This window comes from Gopherus evgoodei, chromosome 13, assembly GCF_007399415.2.
Source record: "Gopherus evgoodei ecotype Sinaloan lineage chromosome 13, rGopEvg1_v1.p, whole genome shotgun sequence".
NCBI lineage: Eukaryota > Metazoa > Chordata > Testudines > Testudinidae > Gopherus > Gopherus evgoodei.
Genome location: NC_044334.1, coordinates 23961821 through 23980822, shown reverse-complemented (window position 1 = coordinate 23980822; position 19002 = coordinate 23961821). Strand labels below are relative to the sequence as shown.

Below are 19002 nucleotides of genomic sequence, written 5' to 3'. Positions count from 1 at the left end.
CCCGATCTTGTGCTGGGAAGACTCAATGACCACTCAGGGATCCTGCTTTCCAGTCATGATCATGCACGGTTCTAGCACTTTCTCTCTACAGCCTCGCAAAGGGTTTTTTTTTTTTTTTTTAAATTTAAAGAGACAGCTCATAGGTTTACCACAAATGGTCTTCTCTGAAATCCCTCACTCTCTAGTAGTCAAAGGCTTAAGAACTAGTGATTTTGCAGCTGAAATGCCATGCATTTAAGTGTTGGAACAAAAAGCAGTATTCTGTAGATTGCTCAAAATCCATGTCCTCGGTCCGGACAGGCCTGTGAAAGTCCAGGACTGTTGACTTGTTAAGAGAAATGGTTATAAAGGTGACTTCCAAAAGGAAAAAGTATTTGCAAACTATGTACCCAGGTCAGTACCCTAAGAATTCCAGCTGCCGCTCTCACCAGCGCAGATTCAAAGGACCTGGCAAAGGTGGAAGCTCTGGAGCAAACAGAGTTGCCAACTCTTGTCATTTGGTATTAAAGCCCAGCTCCTGAAGTCAATTACATGAGAATTTCTGTTTTCTTTTAAAAAAAACACCATAAAAGTTTCTAGCCCTTGTGGCTATAGAGTAAAGGTTGAAAATGGGACTCAAAGGCCCTCACATCGGAAGGCAAATAAAAAGATCCACAAACTAATTTTTTTTTAAAAAGCTCCTGATTTTCAGAGGCCTGATTCATTATTTTTGAACACTTGGTGGAGACAACGCTGCAGATGGCCACTGACTTCGTAGCCATCCTGTCCTGTAGACCAGCGCTGACCAAGATTAGAAAACACAGTTACTGGCTAGTTTACACCAGTATTCCCACTGGTAGGCACTACTGGTAGGAAACTGTATGAAACAACTCTACTGCAGACAAGCTGCGTCTTGACATGCTTCTCCCTGGCCGCCTAGGAGCATATCGCTCACACAGACTTTATTTTAGACCCATATTTTTCGCCATTTTACCCAAGTTTGTGCACTTTCTATATGGTGAACAAATATGTAGCAGGAAAGTAAAGGATATAAGAAATGTAGATATCCAGAAGTGAACCACATACCATTTTAAAGGTGCCTAGAGCCAACCGTTTTTCTTGTGTCCCTCATTTTAAGATTTTGCATTCTACTCTACATCTCACATTTGAGCTTTGGCGGAGTGGAAGGAATAGCCAGGGTTGTCACAGAACAGGATTTACAATGATCCCTGTATTTTTAGCATCTTCCCTCCAGGCAAGAGAGAAGATGCTAAACAACCTGCCACACCTAAATCAGGAGGGGACAAGGAAGGTTTAAAACTTGGAGACTGGACAGGGAGAGAAAGAGATTAATAAAAGGAAGTCTCTTCTAGAAATAGAAAGCCTTTGGACTGTTAGAAGAATTTCATTTTATTTTGCATTTTTGTCAATCTGATGCTGGGCATTATGTTGAATTCCGATTACTTTTGACAGTGGCAAACACTCCGTAAGGTTAGAGAGCAGCCATCCTTGAAACTAGTCTGAATTTTAGCTTTCAGCTGTGTGCGCATTAGAGAGGGAGTAGGGTCTAAAATGTATATAACATGCCTGAATGAAGCTAAAGCTCAGATCCCTGTCTTTCCTGAAATATCATGATCAAATCTTTAAATTTCAAGAATATTTTTCAGCTAATTAGGTTTGTGGGTCTATTGGGAAAATAATCAATCTATGAAGCTTTGTAGGACCGGAGTATTCTAGGTGACCGAGGCTCTAGAACACATTATTGATAGGATAGGCAATGGTGTTCCATGCAGATGGACCAGCCACTAAAAATAAATCTTCTGGAATCCTAGTTTGGAACATTTTTAGAAGTAGATTACGGAAGCCTTCTGGAGTTCTCCACACTGCAGTGACCAATCTAAGGACAAGAGTGAGTGGCCGTGGGTGAAATGCAGGCTACAACCCCCAATAAACCCTTCAACTAGGCTGATGGGCTCCTTTTTTGGCTCAAGGACCTTGGTCTCAATTCAGAGCTTTAAGGGGAAGGGACACCACTGGTTAAAACAGGGCGATTCTCCAGAGTCCAGCAAGGCACAGAGAAATGTCTTGTTTGGGAGTTTGGTGAAAAGGGAGGGTGTGCAAAAGATGTAGGTCTTTAGCGCTAGCAAGACAGCAGCTATTACATTAGTGTGGTGGAGGTCAATGCAATCTACTAACCATTCTTAGGAAAAAATCAAGTTGCTGTAAAAAAAAGTTTTCTAAGTGAAGTAACCGCCTTTCCATTTTTCACAAGACAGCCTGAAATGATGCCTTCTCTTTGATTCTGTTTCATTCATTTTAATTCCCCCCCGTAAAAAATAAGCGGGTGAGATCCCTTGGATTCTCTAAGGGGTGGAGTCTCAAGGATTAAAACTGTGCCCTCACATCTTCATGTGCAACTTCCATTGACTTATGTGCAGCAGCATCTTAGGGGAGCCCAGAGAACAGTCTGCAAGAGGTGAATAACATAAAATCTTTCAACAGCTCTTTACTGATGTATTTGAGGGACATGGCAGTTAATTTGTAACCAAGCACACAAAAAGAATGGAAAATTTAATGGTTGGAAAACCTGGTGTAGACAAAAGCCCAATGACTGTCCTTGGAATCCCTGAGTCAGGGTTGGGGGCTTCTGCCTCATGCAAAATCTCCAGCAACCCTGGGTAAGCTAACAGGGCAACATATTCAGAGAAATGTATCAGGTTGGCCAGAAAAAATATACATCCAATATATATAGTTGTCAAGACCAACAGGTGACATTATCGTAGCAGTGACAGCTAGCACCAAATAGGTAAAAGGAGTTAAGACAAATGAGCCACGAGGACCCCATTCTCCCTTTGCCAGTGAAGAATACACTGGGCAGTGAGGCCAACAGCTCCTGAGAGAGAGGTCTAGCTACAAGCACACAGAGTGGATGTCTGTAGGTTCCATCTATTGCTTCTTTTCTGTCAATAGCCTGAGCAACATCTATTAAGTTTTCAGCAGATATGGGTCCAATCTGGAACCTGGTTCCAAGCCCCCTTGTATGGGTCTTTGACGATGTTATGAGCCAAACTTGGCATCTCAGGCCAATCTCTACAACCAGAGCATTGGATCCAAACACTCCAAAGTTTGGGCAAGTTTGGATCTGGGTCTATCCAGGCCTAAATTTTGTTGACTCGGACAGCATAAGGCACATAACTGGGTTCAAATAGGCATCTGAGTACCTTATCCGCAATAATGACTATTCACACAGCACGCCTGTGAGGCAGTAAGGTACTATCATCCTCACTTTATAGATGGGAACCTGGAGCACTGAGAGGTGAAATGACTTGCCCAAGGTTCCACTGGCAGAGTAAGGAACTGAACACCAATCTCCAGAGTCCCAGTCCAGTGCTATCAACCCAAGACCATTCTTTCTCCTCTGCTCATTGAAAAACAATCTTTAAAAGCTAACCCACTACACTACTGCAACATTCTAAGGACATCTCCAAATTCATAGCACTCAGATTACTGAGTATATTGTGCCAACAATATCCCCCACACTGCTCTGACCACATAGTCTCATCAAGTTTTCTAATGACCACAGTTATGAGAATTAGCTTAATCAGGTCTTTTTTTTTTTTTTTTTTTTTTTTTTTTTTAACCTGACCCATGCCCAAGAGCTGCATGGACCAGGACACACTCCTGAAACCACCTTCGCACACATGCTCAAAATATCTGCAGAGCAGAAGCCAGCAATAGCTAAGAATGAGCAAGTTATGTATGAAAGAAAGGTGAACTCAACATATTAAGTATACGTGGTTTGAGCCTGTTCACACTGAAGTCAATGAGAATTTTGCCTTTGATTTTGATGGGAACATGAGTAGACCCACAGCTTGCCTTAAGTGTTCCAGTACATAAAATCATCGTTGCCCATGCAATTCTGTGAAAGGTAAAACAGGCGTATTTAAGTGCAAAGAATCAAGGCAACACAATATTAGAGAAAAGTCTCCATGATCTTAGTTGAGAAATTTGATTGGAGAAATTCATATACGTAGAAAAACTGCATCAACGCTGATCACATTTGATCGGCAAGAAGCTAAATTCCCAAGCTTTGTTTTTCAAAAGAGCATTCACTGACATTTTGTATCTTGACTGATGCTAGGGGAAACAAGCAGTAGCACAGCAAGCAAACTCCCCTCAGACAGTTCAAGAGGACAGATGCCACCTGGACAACAGTATGCAATAGACCACGAGAACTGCCAGCCTTCTTGACACAAATATGAAGGGGGGAGCGACTGAACCAACCATGGTTAGGACCCTAAAGGGAATGTACAACGAAGCCGTGACAACCTCCTCCATTTCCCAGAATTCAAAGGGGGGAGGAATAAAACAATCAGCTGAACACAACACATTGGCTGTATCAACAACCTGCAGATAGGGTCACATTTCAACAAGAGTCCTTTTGGAAAAGGCTCCACATCAATATCAAGGCTTGGAATCGTTCAAGGCAGGTGGGCAAGTACATAATCACGTCTTACTCTCCACACACAGCCCAGAATTCCCCACTTATGATGAGCCAGAGGCTCCAAAAGTCCCTACTCATCCTTCCCAACCAGAAGGAAAATTCCATCAGATCTTACTTGTTCTCCAGGGGTAAATCAGAAACCTCAGCCTGTAGGGCAACATACCCCTATATATCTCATCCACTCCACATATACTGGCTGCGCACCCAGTATCCCTCCCATCACTGGATCCAGCCAGGATGCCACATACGCATCATGGAGCGGAGAGGAGTCATGTCTATGCAACATATTTTGTTTTCATTTGTAGTTAATGATTTGGAAAGTTTCTTAAGTTGTAACAGGACATTGGGCAGAGAAAAGAGGAGTCGATTTTGTTTGTGGAGCTTAACAATGAATGTGCTCCTTTCAGATCTCTTGTTTTAAAAATGTTTTATACAAACGGGTATTTATTTACAGTCTGACATCCTAAGGGTTTCACCAGAGAAATAATATTATGAAGAAATGCTAAGTGCTTAGTATTGGTAGAAGCACACCAGCAGCAGCTGTGCATTGTGGCTGAACAAAAACAACAACGTGGAATGTGATACTTCAAAAAAAAAATGACACCACCTTTATTTGTAGTAAAAATGCTGCCCTCATTATACCCAATCTAGCTGAAATATTGTGACGTAGTCTCCCAAGGAAGTGCTCCAAGTCCTGTCACTTGGCATATTTAGCTAGGACAATGTCTCCCAAGACACCACAAGACACATGACTGCAGCGTCAGTTTGATGGAGTGGTTGACAATAAGTCATCTGTGATGTGTGTGGGCCAAAAAGGAAGGGCGCTCATATGCTGCTGAACAGCACCCTGGTAAATATTAATACACCAAAAATGTCCCGTTGCAGCTAATGCCGAAAGGGACACACTGTATGCTCTGTCTGGCTATGAAGAGTTACCGCCACAGTCAACATGTTTTATGGTGAAAGCGACATCTCGAACATAGTCATGCTTCCTGCTGCCATTACTGTAATGGATTTCGATGCTTTACACTTATGATGGCACCAACATCTATTCCTCCCTATAAAATAAAGGCAATTGTAACTGCTGATTAAACCGTAAGAAGGCAATTCTCAAATGCCATCCCCGGCTAGCATTATTCAGGAGTCCAAACAAGTACCAGAGAGCATCTCTGGGGTACCATGCAAATGGTTATGCAGGATGGACAAATCAAACCTGACCAACACTTTGCATTTCTAATGCACAGAGCAAAATAGTATCTGGATGCCGTAAGCAAGGAAACACAACATTGTCCTCCCAAGACACAGATCGTCATCCTTACTTTGCTTCAGAATACCTTCACTGATGGCATGTGGGTTTTGTTGTTCCTGGGTGTCATAAACAGATAGTAGGAGTTAATAGAACAGAAGTACTTTATATCTCTTTTGCCTGGAAAGCGTTAACAAGATCAGTGAGCCTGGCTGTCACCTGACCAGAGGACCAATCAGGGGACAGGACACTTTCAAATCTTGAGGGAGGGAAGTTTTTGTGTGTGCTGTTAGTTTTTGGTTGTTGTTCACTCTGGGGGCTCAGAGGGACCAGACGTGCAATCTCTCCAATCTCTTTGATACAGTCTCTTATATGTCCAGAATAGTGAGTACTAGGTAGATAAGGCGAGTTAAGCTTATGTTTGTTTTCTTTATTTGCAAATGTGCATTTGGCTGGAAGGAGTTCAAATGTGTATTCGGCTGGAAGGAGTTCAAATGTGTATTTGGCTGGAAGGATTTTAATTTGTACTTGTATACTTAGACTGGGAGGGTATTCCCAGTGTCTATAGCTGAAAGACCCTGTAACATATTCCATCTTAAATTTACAAAGATAATTTTTACTGTTTTTTCTTTCTTTAATTAAAAGCTTTTCTTGTTTAAGAACCTGATTGTTTTTTTCATTCTGGTGAGACCCCAGGGGACTGGGTCTGGATCCACCAGGGAATTGGTGGGGAGAAAGGAGGGAAGGGGGAAAGGGGGAGAAGTTAATTTTCTCTCTGTGTTAGGATTATTTTCTCTCAGGGAGAGTCTGGGAGGTGGAAAGAGAAGGAGTGGGGAAAGTGAAGTTTCCTCTCTGTTTTAATATTCAAGGAGTTTGAATCACAGTGATCTTCCAGGGTAATCCAGGGAGGGGAAGCCTGGGAGAGGGAACGGTGAGGGAAAGGGTTTACTTTTCTTGTGTTAAGATCCAGAGGGACTGGGTCTTGGGAGTCCCCGGGCAAGGTTTTGGGGGGACCAGAGTGTACCAGGCACTGGAATTCCTGGTTGGTGGCAGCACTACAGGTTCTAAGCTGGTAACTGAGCTTAGAGGAATTCATGCTGGTACCCCATCTTTTCGACACTAAAGTTCAGAGTAGGGAATTATACCATGACACTGGGTCATGTGGCTTTAGAAGCGTATAGCGAATTCAGAGTGCAACTGGCAAAAAAAAAATAAAAAATTTCCTCCAAGATACAACTGTTTGGTCTGCACTTGAGATGTCATTTTGCCCGCAATCCGTAACCTAAGTGAATGACCGACTCTACTTCCAAAGGGAGATGCCCAGGGGAATGTATATCCATACGTAACATGATCTTTGGCTAGAGAAGTAGTTACCTAACTCTCTCTCTAAAGAGAGACTGATCCACGTTTCAGCTAGTAAATTAGTGAGATGCCTCTCCATTACACTAGCTAGATTAACACAGCATACAAAGATGCAAACACTGGGAAGGAAAAAGCTCCAGGTAGCTTGTGGGAGCTGGATGGAGACATGACAGACATTTTGGCTTCTTTTAAGAAATGTGGTGTTGGTCACTGGACCAGCAAACTGCTACCTCAGGAGGTCCTACAGCTGCAATGGGATTCAGCAAAGGGAGGCTGTGGAAGGCATTCGGCTGGCTGCCACTCTAGCCCATTTATGTGTCATGGGCTCTGTTGGTGCCAGCTGTAACAGCTGGCTCAGAGTTGATATGAAGAACTACCCACCCTGCCTACAGAGGGCAGCCTTCCCCTACACTCCCATCTAGGAACTCAGTCTTGCTCTGCTGGACTTTTAGCAGATGAGCTCAAGTGGACTTTATTCGAAACACAAGCTTAGATGCTACTGACAGCCACGGGCTTTAATTCTCTGTCAGCGATTATGTGCCTAGGAAGGGCTTTGGACACACCTTCTCACTGCAGAGCCTAATGATGTTCACAAACATAGCACGGCATGAGCCAAGTACCAAGAGTTACTGTAACCAGAGCAGCTAGATGAGAAACACAAGGTCATTTCATTTATTTTTGGCCAGAAAGCATGCTCCATTTCTTTATTTTTAAAACCCTACGGCTGTCTAACAGAGGTGAACATGCCAGTGCAAGGGGTTTGGCCTGCTTCTTATGCTTCACTTAGCATTCAGAATAGCTAGGAACAGCTGTGATGCTTAGAATCTTTGCCAGGGGCACCCAAACTTTGCTCAACCAAGGACTTCACTGGTGTCTTGCCAAGAACCAAAGGCCTGCCTCAAATTTGCATTAAACAGAAATCAGTTGCAGCTCCTATCCAGACTGGCCTCTCAGACCAGGAAGGAGAACTGCATGATGGGACCTGTAGTTTTCATGACACCACTGAATTATGATAAACTTTTAAGCGGAATGTGTGCGAGAAGAGATTGATGGGTTTATAATATTTTAAGCTGGATTCCTTTAAAACATTAGCATCCTTATGTAATTTTGCCAGTGCATGATGTTTTAATAGCTTTCGGATACATGAGACTGCATTATTATTAATAATCATTTACAGAGCATCCTAAATGCACATGGCACTTGTTTTACTTAGATAAGGGTCAAATCCATTGCATGAAAGCATGAGAGTTAAGTGAGACTAGACGATAGCTAGTGGCTAGATCAAGCTCAGAGACTTACTTTAAATCAGCATTATTTTCTTTTGCTTTAGAAGTTGGTTAAACTGAAGATGAAGACTTAATTTTAACTGGACCTGAGCTCATCATGACTTGTTTGTGGTTAAAGCTCCCCAGTGACACTAACAACCTATTGTTCCCATGGTACTTTTTCAACTGCCAGTAGAAACATCAGTTGGTGTGGAATACTTTAGAGCACAGATTACACAGAGACATAATTAACATGAGCACTAAGCTAACAGGAAGTCTCAAACTTGCACTAACAAACTTTTCAAAGGAGGAAACTTTAAGAAACTAAAATGTCTATCTTCAAATACTGTAAATACACACATATAAAGTCTATTTCAATTCAACTTCTGTGTTTTAAGCTGTGCAGCTAGCTTTTATTAGCAGGCATGTGCATTTATAACAAATATAGCTAGATGTGAGAATTGCTATCACCAAACTAATAAAACACTGATAAAACTACATACAGAATATAACTTTGATGTGATATATGTTATACTGCATATCTATGTATATACTCTGCATTTTCCTGTATATGCAAATACAGCAGAAGACAACAAAAAGGTAACATTTGCTAGATGTTACCAGAGATCCATCATATTGTAAGTATAGGGGAAGAACAGTGATTTTCTCAGAATGTGCGCTGTGGTAACTGATGGCAAATGCTGGCAAATGTTGACTTTTTAATGATAACCACTATATAAAAAGAACAAACAATTAGCCTAAGAATACATTTTTTTTGTCAGTGATCTATAAGTCAGCAAAAGTGCCTTAAATCACAGATATGAATGAGTGCCCAGGCCTCCTCCTTCACTTGTAAAGCTCTGAGAAAAGAAATGTACTCAGCTAGTTGGTGTCTTAGATGTAATTTCATACAGTGGGAGTGACATGTACACAATGAATTTGTGCAAGAATACTCTCCTGGCCGACAAGTATACCTGTCATAGCCATGTCATCAGTAATATACTTGTCTTCAGTCATGAGCACTGCATCAACATTGCATGTAAGCCAAGAGGTATGGTGGGAACTTTCAAAAGGTCTAAGGAGTTAGGCACTAAACTCTCATTGGCATTACTTGAGATGGAAGACACTCAGCACCAGACACTGACAGCTGTATACAAATCCTGAAAAACTAGGCCATAACCCTACCAATCATCCTGTATTTATACACAGGAAGTATTGTAAAATTACTGCAAAATGAAAGTTTATTCTTAAAATGAAGAGCTACTCCATTCGTTCACAATAAATGCAATTCATGCCCGATAGGAGCTGCACACATTTTATTTTCATGAGCTGTAGTGACATTTACAAGCCAGTAAAATCATTGTAACTTATGAAAACAAACATCCACATCATCCCCCTCAAAGTGCATCCTGTATATCTGGGCAATACATGCAAACACATAACAAGTAAGAATAAAAATATTTAATTTCTGAAATCTACGTAGAACAAGAAGAAGCTCCAGCTATGATCAGGGACAGCATAAAGCCTCTGGAGCATCTTCTTCCCTCCACTGGGGGAATATGTGAACTGGTGTTTCACACTTCACCACTATTTCCTTAAAAAGGGCTAACGCTGAAGGTGGGGTTTCCAGCATATTTGAGAAGGTAAATCAGGGAGTACCCTTTAAACTAGAACTAAATTATGCTACTTCCCTATCAGTACCTTTATAAATATATGTATCTGGTAATTTATTGCTTGAAGGTACAATTGAGAGCACATGAGAAAAGTCTTACATTGCAGGCGTTGTCATTTTCAATGACAAACTGCAGTTTTATTTCTTTTTTTCTTTTTTTTTTTAAAGACAAGCTTGTTTAGAAGAATAAGCATTTAAATGGTTAAAACTAGGCTTTGCGGTTATCATGCCACTGAGAAACTCACACTTCTATTGTAGTACTGTACAGCGGGACGTTAGCGTCTCTGGCTGCAGAACATCACTATATACACTTTCAAACTCTTTGCAAACACAGTTGCAGAAACCACCTCGATTTTCCTGTCCATCATTTGCGGACACCACTAGGGTTATGTAAAAGTTGATTCTGAATGGCAAGTGCAGGGTTAGCGCCTGGCCTGTATCCAGACGACTTCACCTCTAAAGCTGCCACTCTAATAAGCAGAACAGATAATCCGTGAAAGAGAGAATGAAAGAGCAGGGTGGAGTGGAATTTTGCTTTAAAACTTACCTCGCAGGAGTGCTTTTGTGTGCGATGCTCCTGTGCAGAGGAAGGATCCAAGTACAACTCAGACTTTGGTCACAAACTGTGATTGCTAAGTGGTACCTTAGTAGATGCGGCCACTTCAAACCACAACACACAGTGTGGCACAATTGCTCAGAGGAGCCCGAGGATCGGAACCCTAAGAGGTGTTGCAGGCAAGGATGATGAGGCACATGCCGAGCTGGGTGAGGAAGCATGCAGAGAACGTACCTGCTCGATGGCTGGATTTGACTGTGCCGTCACAGCAACAGCTTTTCATGATTAATTTCAAAGATCATTTAATTGCTAAAGCCAGAAGAGAAACAATACAAAGAGCTTGATCCCACAGGAGTCTGCTGAGCCTCCTACTCTCAAGAGGTTAGCGAGGGCACTCACTACACATTGCTGCATTGGGCCTTAAGGAACCTGAACTAACCCGAGGGACAGAAGCCATTGCATGAAGCTGCAGAGCGCCCCGGAGAACATACCTTCCTGTGCACCACAGAGGATGCGGAATTAATTGTGCTCTCATCATTATGCATCATGACCAGTTCAGGGCTGCTCTCATCCATGACCTCCTGCATGCTGTTCACACTGCTGCTCTGACTGCCTGTGCTCACAGACATACTTGGGATGGAATGGTTGCTGCCCAGACTGTCCATCTTCCGATTCAGGTTTGATCCATGCTCACTGTCCTGCAAAATAAGGGGCAGCAGAATTACAAACACTGCAGGAGATGAACTGCCTGATGCATATTCCTGCAGTGCCCAACACTGCTCTGCAATCCTGCAGTTACAGGTTCTCTGCCGCTATTTTCCAGCACCTAAATTCCTTGTTGTTCACCTCCTAAAGGCCAAACCAGGTATCACCCTAAGGTTACCAGAGGCTCTCAGTCAGTTTTCTGCTCTGTGCTCTGCGGCCATAGCATCTCAGGCTGCAAGCCAGGTTTCTCTCAAATTAAGCAGGGTTGGACACGATTAGTGTTTGACTGGGAACATTGAGGTGCTGCTGTAAGTAGTGCCAGTGATTAAGAAAGGGGCACTCTTCCCTCAGAGTCTGTACTGAAATAATGCTCCAGCCACGATTAGCTGAGATGCCATGTATCGGAGATGTAAAAACTGGGGTCCCAACTATTTGTGATCCCTTAAGAATCCCACAGCACTTTTCCCAGGAGCAGGGGTTTCAGCCTTGATGTCCAGGCCAAACAGAAATGACATTCTGTCAGTTTAAATGATGCTTGTAGTTTCTACTAAGATACATCAAGTATCACTCTGCAGAAGGGGCTGTACTACAATGGGTGAAAGCATTACCATACATTTAATTACATGATCTCAATTATTTCTCAAACGCCATGATAAAACATGCCCTTTTTTCTACAAACTTAAATACACAAAAGTAGCATCTTACAATATTTTTCCTTCCTGGGTGCTTGCATCAGTTGGGTTATCATAATGGGCTAGTCTGACCTGCATTGGCTTACAGAGAAGAGAATTTATATAAAGTGATCTAAGTCAAAGGGTTATTATCAGAGGAGGTAATTCTCTATAAGGGACTTGGGGCTCGGGAATGCTCTCCAATCTCTGGTCCACAATAGCCCTGATTAGCCAAAATTCAGTGCAGGGCCATCTTGTTTGGTCTGGCCTTTGAAGAGAGCCGGGGAGAGGGACTTTACTAGACAATTAATAGGCTGTTATCTGTAGTAAGAGCTACTGTTTGGTAGAAGGGCTAGCTGACTGAAATGTGTATTTAGTTTTGTAATAAGTAATTGGCAGAGATCTCTGTTTGTGTATGGGTGCTTTTTATTACCCCAAACCAAAATAAAAAAATCTCATTTGACAGTGATGCACACATACAAGAAAGAACAATTGTACATCAAGTTACATATGCATATCTAAAGCGGCAGAAGAAACCGCCTATTATACCGCAGCATTTGAGAAACACTCCATGGGTATTTAATTAAAGAATGCATGTGCACAAAGGACAGTGTTGAGGCTGCACATACAACCTGAACTTTCTCGCTTCCTGACCTGAGTGCCTGAACATGCAACCTTAACTTTCTCCTGATAGTTTTTGATGGGAGTTCCTTTAGAAAAAAGTTTCAAAGCTCCAAGATGTGGAACTCACTGGATATATACCCAGTGATGTTCACAACAGGGAAAACATCTCCTGCACTCCCTAGGAAGCCTATTGGAGGGAACCCTTCCCTCCCTCCCCCTCCAGGGGAGGCTTTAGGAGCTAGGCAGCTTTTGCTAACAATATGAGCAGTGACTGAGGCTACATCTTCACTCATTGTGCCTCCTTGCTAATTTTTATCCTGTACTGCTAAGTTCGCCATGCAGGTGTGCGCGACGTGGCCCCCCCTTAGTGACACACTGAACAAGCTTAGTGAGAAAACTCAGTGCCACATGTGCTGTGGACTGTAATTCAGTGATATCAAAACCAAATTTTATTGGAATATTCCACGGCACTTCTTGGCGATGCATCGTGATACATTTCAGCACTCTGACCCCAGCGCTAGAGCTATAAACATTAAAATGGGGAAAGTACTCCCCTTCCACCCTACTTGCTGTCCCTGAAATAATTTTCTTCAGACTTTCACCGGGGGGAGGGGAGGAGAGGAGGAGGAGAACACTCCTGGGCAGAGACCGAGCCTAGGAATTTCAGTCTGAAAGTTTTGGAAAATTCTAAGTGACTGACAACGGGGGGTTAGAATGGAAATTCCTGCTCCACTCTGCCCTTTATGGCAGGCGCTGCTACTGCTCCCACTGCATAGTTCCCATTCTCCTTCACAGCAGACAGCCCTGGCTGCACTGCTCCAACTGGAAGTACAGGCAGGTGTTTCTTCAGAAGTGCTCTCAGTGCCACACTGTATCCCAGCACAGACGCCCCCACCTCCAAGCCCAAGACTCTTCCTCTTCCCAAAATAGCACAACTGATCTATCTGGCCCAAAAGATTAGCCCCAGCGTGCTGAACTTTGACCTCTCCCCTTCACATCTGCCTGCTGCATTGTAAGAAAAAGATACACACAGTCAAGGCCAGATAATAGGAAGGGGCTCAATGGAAAAGGTTTTCCATGCACCAAACCATTAGGTATTAGTTTATCCAAATGTGCCCACATCAAGTGACATTAAATAATTTTCCTTGAATATCATTAATTGACAAATCACTGGTTTCCTTCTCTAAAGCACAGTTAGTGTCAATTACTACAAACTGATTAATTGGGCTGTTTACAGCTGATGGTTTGAACTGAATCAGATTTTAATTTTATGCCTGGCTTTGTGTATCAAACAGTAGTTTTCATTTTTTAGCATCAAAGAACTTTTAAAAAAAGCATCTCTGCTTATCTGATTTCATTTTCGGCTCATGATAGGACAATTAATTGATAGAAATGTCTCAGCAACTGGGAAAATGTTGCGATGGTGCTATTAAACAGGCTTGCCTTTATTTAGAAGAGTCTAGGCCATCAGTCACTGAAGGTAAAGCACCTCATTTGTACCCTTTATAAGCCCCAGCTGTACATTTCAAGCCACTGAGTGAGACTGTGTCTTGGTGGAACTCACTTCCCAGGAAGGGGTGGCTTTCATGTCCCTCAGCTTTCCTCTACTTTCCCTGTGGGCTTCCCCATTTCATCTCTTCATCCCTAAAGAGCTCTCCATTGCAGCTACGCTCTTTTCATCAGACGATCAAAACCCGTTACTGACGCTCTTTAAACCAGCTGGTGAGATCACTACCCAGTGAGGTCGGCTGGTCCCCTCTTCCACCACTAAGTGCCGATATCAAGCTCTTGGCATCCTTTACAGGATTTAAAACCATCCCACGAAAATCCCATTAAACCTGCTGTCCACACATTTATTATTAAATCCAGCTCAATAACAATTATATCATGCCTATATCATCTCATTCCCTCCATAGGTGAGCTTTGTAGTGTGCCTGAGAGATGAACACATCCAGATTCTGGCAGTTCCAGGTGAGTGGGATGTGAAACAGTACAATCCAAAAAACAGAATCTCCTCATGTTAAGGACGACAGTGCCTTAGATGTATATATTTAATTCCTCACAGAGTTTTCTTGGCATCCATTTATAAAGTGTGCACACAAACAAATGCTGTCAGGACCCCACTTTGGACTTAAAAATCTTGTGCTCCTGAGATCAGGGGTGGAGGTCTAATCTAACACCATGTAGCAAGTTAAGAGGCCAAACGGTAAGAGAATGCCTGAACAAGCCTTCCCCACAACTGCAGTTTATGGGATTTAGGAAAATTTACTTCCCTCGCTCTAAGTATCTCCAAATCACTGTTTGGCAAGCCAGCTTCACTGCTCCACATTAAAACTTTGCCTATTCCCTCCCTGACCTGGCCTGAGAAGCCACTATCTTTTCCTTCAAAATCCTCCTTAAAAAGGAGTTTCTTCTGTGAAGCGCTCAAGAAAAAAGTTGTGTCTTTGAAAGAAGTCCAAAATAGAGCTCTCAAGCCACCAACATGTGCATATGCCTAACCTAATGTAACAGCCTTCTCTTGGGGCTGTCACCCATATCTGTCCTCACTCCATCTCTGCTGAACTGCAGGGCACTCTAAGAATCTACAGTACCTCCTCCTCCTCCAGAGACTCCGTCAGTGGCCCGTTCCGCGTCTCTTGGAAAAGGATTTTCTTCATTTTCCGGTACTGAAGGTTATCCAGCTCACGTACAGCATCTTTCGTCCTTTGTATTAGATCAATTAGGACCCGGGGCGGCCGGTCTCGGCGAACAAAGTCATGCTGATTTTGAAGAGAGAAGATATGTGGCTTAAGAAACAGCACCATACATGTTTTACCAGACAACACGAGCCATGGTAATTATTATATTAAAAGTCACCTGATATGACGTTTCTTTCCCCATTCTCAACACCGTTAGGTACCAAAGCTCCCAAAATTCATTTAGCGCTATTAGATGCACTGTACATGAGCCACATCAACATAAGTGAGCAAGCTAGCCACGCGGCAGCCTGACGTACAGCATTTGGATGGTGAAATGCTTCATTCAAGGGTTATAAAATCGGCAGGAGTGCAGGACTCGGCCAAGCACAGGATGTGGAGTAATATAGTGACTATTCTACTCGACAAATCGATTTAAAATAAATGTATATACGGGCTGCCACAAATCAGAGATCAACTCAGAGTGGGAGGGCTAGTGGGTAGGGCACTAGACTATATGTCAGGAGACGTGGGGTTTATTCCCATCTCTGCCACTGACCTGCTAGATGACCCTGGGCAAGGCACTTCACCCCTCTCTGTCCATTTTCCCTCCCAGCTTTTGGTCTGTCTTGCTTGTTTAAACCAGGTGCCCTTTGGGGCAGGATCCGTCCTGTGCCTAGCACAACAGGCCCTAAATCGTGGGTGGGGCCACTGTGAAATACGGTCACACAAACAGTAACTGACCTGTTCCCTCCCTGTGTACATACAGACACACTCATCTCTCTCTCTCTCACACACACACACACACACACTCTCTCTCTCTCTCTCTCTCGGTAATCCAAGGAGTAACAATCAAATTTAAACAGCAGCCAACTTGCAGATTATATACAATTTAAGTAAAGATGAATATATACGGTGCATAAATAAGCAGACACTCCAGGAGGAAGGAATTCTTACTCCTGTTACTGGAGACTTCCTGCCTAAACCTCATGCAAAGATTTATCCTCTAGACCTTCCAGATTCATGAACAGGAATAACGGGAGGACTCAGAGCTTTATCGTGCTCCCAGTAAGTCAATGGGAATAGGATCAGGTCCTTACATAGATCCCAGTTCAGGAAAGCACTTCAGCACATGTTAGAGTCCATCCCTACTTAGGACAGCACTTAAAATGCATCCTTGAATGTGCCCCCTCCCCCCCAAATAGTCAGTAGGATAAATTTTTAAGTGTTCTAAGGAACAAGTGTATCCCATATATTTCTTCAGGCAAGGACAATGAAGCAAGAGGAAAAGATTCTGTCACCTGAAGATTTGTAACCAGAAGGCCTGATGCAGCAAACACTCACTACTGGGCTAGCACAAAGTATTCTGAAGAGCCCTACTGACTTCCGTGGAACTCGTCACAGTAATAAGCAATACCCTAGGTTCAGGATCTGGCCCATATTTGTTCTATTTGCAATATTAAAAGAAATGAAGCCAGGTATCCATGCTATGTTAAGATGAAGCACTCCTCAACAGAGGAGTCTCACATCCAAAAAAGCCATGAGGATCAGATTAACCTGTTTTAATGATCTGTAAATAGACGTATGCCAAAGGTTTATTTTTAAAATTTTTAAATAAATTAAAACTATTGCGCATTTGAGTTTTATTAACGGAGATGCCCATTCATTTCAGTATCAAAATATCTTTTACTATTACTCAAGCTTTGACGGTCATTTCACAGGGAAGAAAACTGAATAATTTCTATTCCTTTATACGCAGACCCTCCAATTTAATATTTTTTTAAATAATGTCAACACTGGCAAGTGAATGAAGTCAACTTGCAGTCAATTGTGGGTGGAGATAAAATTACCACATAGAGAATTTTTAAAATAGAAAAAAAATGGATTTCAAACCACGTTACTGATTCTGGAAGTGCCAACATAAATCCATGCCAAATGCACCCATCCAGCCAAGTACTCAAACACATGCTTTATTTTAAGCTTATAGGAATAGTCCCAATGCAATACATGGAACTAATTGCATTCTTTAAAGTTAAGCTGGTGTTTAAATACCTTATTGAATCAGGGCCAGAGTTAGACTGCAAGGTACATGCATGAAACAGAAGGGTAAGAAGTCACCCTTATCTAGGCAGAATAAAATTATGATTGCTTATCTGTATTATAGTAGTATCTATAAGCCCCAAACAAGATCAAGGCCCCACTGAGCCTGGCTCTGAATTCACACATATTAAGAGAGTCCTCGCCCCAAAGCATTTACAATCTAAATATAGACATGACAGATTAAGGGTGGGAAGGGAAACAGAGGCATAGAGGGTAAGTGAGTTGCCCAAGGTGACACAGCAAGTCAGTGCCAGAGCCAGGAATAGAATCCACATCTCCAAGTAATAAATGGTGAAAAATCAAGCTAGATTTTAAAATTCCTTCCAGTTTAAAAAAAAAAAAAATCTAAGGTAATATATTTGGTTGTTTTAGTTTTTAAACTACATTTTTAATTTAACTGTCCCTTTAACAAAGCTCATACCAAATACTGAGATGACTTTGTATTCACTCTCAGAAGCAGTTAATTCAACAAATCACTTAGTACACTCTCCATTGAAAAATACCACCACAAACATAACCTATATCCCTTCTTATGTAAAAGAGCCCGGGCTGCCCAAAAATAGCTCAAAAGAAGAAAGTACTGAATGCTGTAAGCTGAGGAACTTTGGGGCTGATGAAGAAGGGAACAAATTTGTGGTGCAGCAATCAGAATCTTCTGATAAACCAATTAAAAGGACTGAAAATGTACAATCTATGAATGACGTCTCAGCTCCAATTGTTTACACAGACTCCTGCCCAAGGTAACCATGAAATCATATCCTTCAGTGAACTTGCATGATTACTAGAGAGCTGAAGGATTGCCAAGCCACATGAATGAATCGTCAAGAAACTAACAACATAAACCTATTAGCTGGTCAAAGGATTATCAGTGTGCTGCAAGTGGAACCAGAGAAGAAAACACTGGTATGTGCTGTACATTACATACTCAGATCACAGGGAAAAAAAAATACACCAGGCTCTGAAGAGATTAGAAACAGAGCCTGATTTATCAGCATTTCAATGGAAAACCAAGCCCCAGGAGTTAAATCTATATACTATATGGTCCAGCTTTACAGCAAAGCCAGAAGAAAGAGCGCAAAGCTGATTGCAGCACAGTGTATGGTTTCGATTTCTCACTTCACGAACCAAGAGAGGCTCTGATGCATCCCTGAGAACACATTTTACTGAGCTGAAAGAGCAACAAGAGAAGCCATAAAACAAAGGCCGAATGGTAGCCTTAAAACAAAAATCAGAATCAAAAGGCTGCAAGGTAAGCACAGAGCAGCGATCTAACCAACTGTGGAAATTAAGCAAAAAACACGATGGGAGCTAGTGATCCCTCTGCCAAAATATTCAAGGAAAAACTGAGTCCTGTTTACCTGGTGTGGAACAGCAGCATGCCATGCAATTCTCACCAGCAGCCAGGCACTGCAACCAGAGGAATAGCAGGCCACTGATCAATTTTAAAGAAAGGCAATATGTAAAAAAAAGCCTGATGGAAAAGAGGCCGGCCAAATTTCACACATGGCTACCTTCTAAAGAAATGCTGCTCCTTGAATTTCCCAAAGATAAAGCCCCTGGAGTTACACAAGGCCCCTACACTTTTCAGTAAGCTGTAGCCAGATGACATAAGGAGTTGAAGGTCTGATTTACGATTCACTTCC

General features: G+C 42.3%; 1 protein-coding gene and 1 long non-coding RNA gene across 4 annotated transcripts in view; both read right to left on the bottom strand.

Annotated features, from left to right (window-relative positions):
• TAOK3 (TAO kinase 3) overlaps nt 1-19002 on the bottom strand; it is a 142818-nt gene that overhangs the window by 25101 nt on the left and 98715 nt on the right. For all 3 annotated transcript variants that reach the window (XM_030582809.1, XM_030582810.1, XM_030582811.1), the window contains 2 exons: nt 15176-15343; nt 11076-11282 (listed from right to left, as the gene is read on the bottom strand). In XM_030582809.1, coding sequence (XP_030438669.1) covers nt 11076-11282; nt 15176-15343 — 375 coding nt within the window. The remainder of the gene's footprint in view (nt 1-11075; nt 11283-15175; nt 15344-19002) is intronic.
• LOC115660915 lies at nt 130-11068 on the bottom strand. Its single transcript, XR_004002975.1, has 2 exons — nt 6883-11068; nt 130-5848 (listed from the first exon to the last, which is right to left on the bottom strand). It is a non-coding gene; the product is annotated as an uncharacterized LOC115660915 (long non-coding RNA).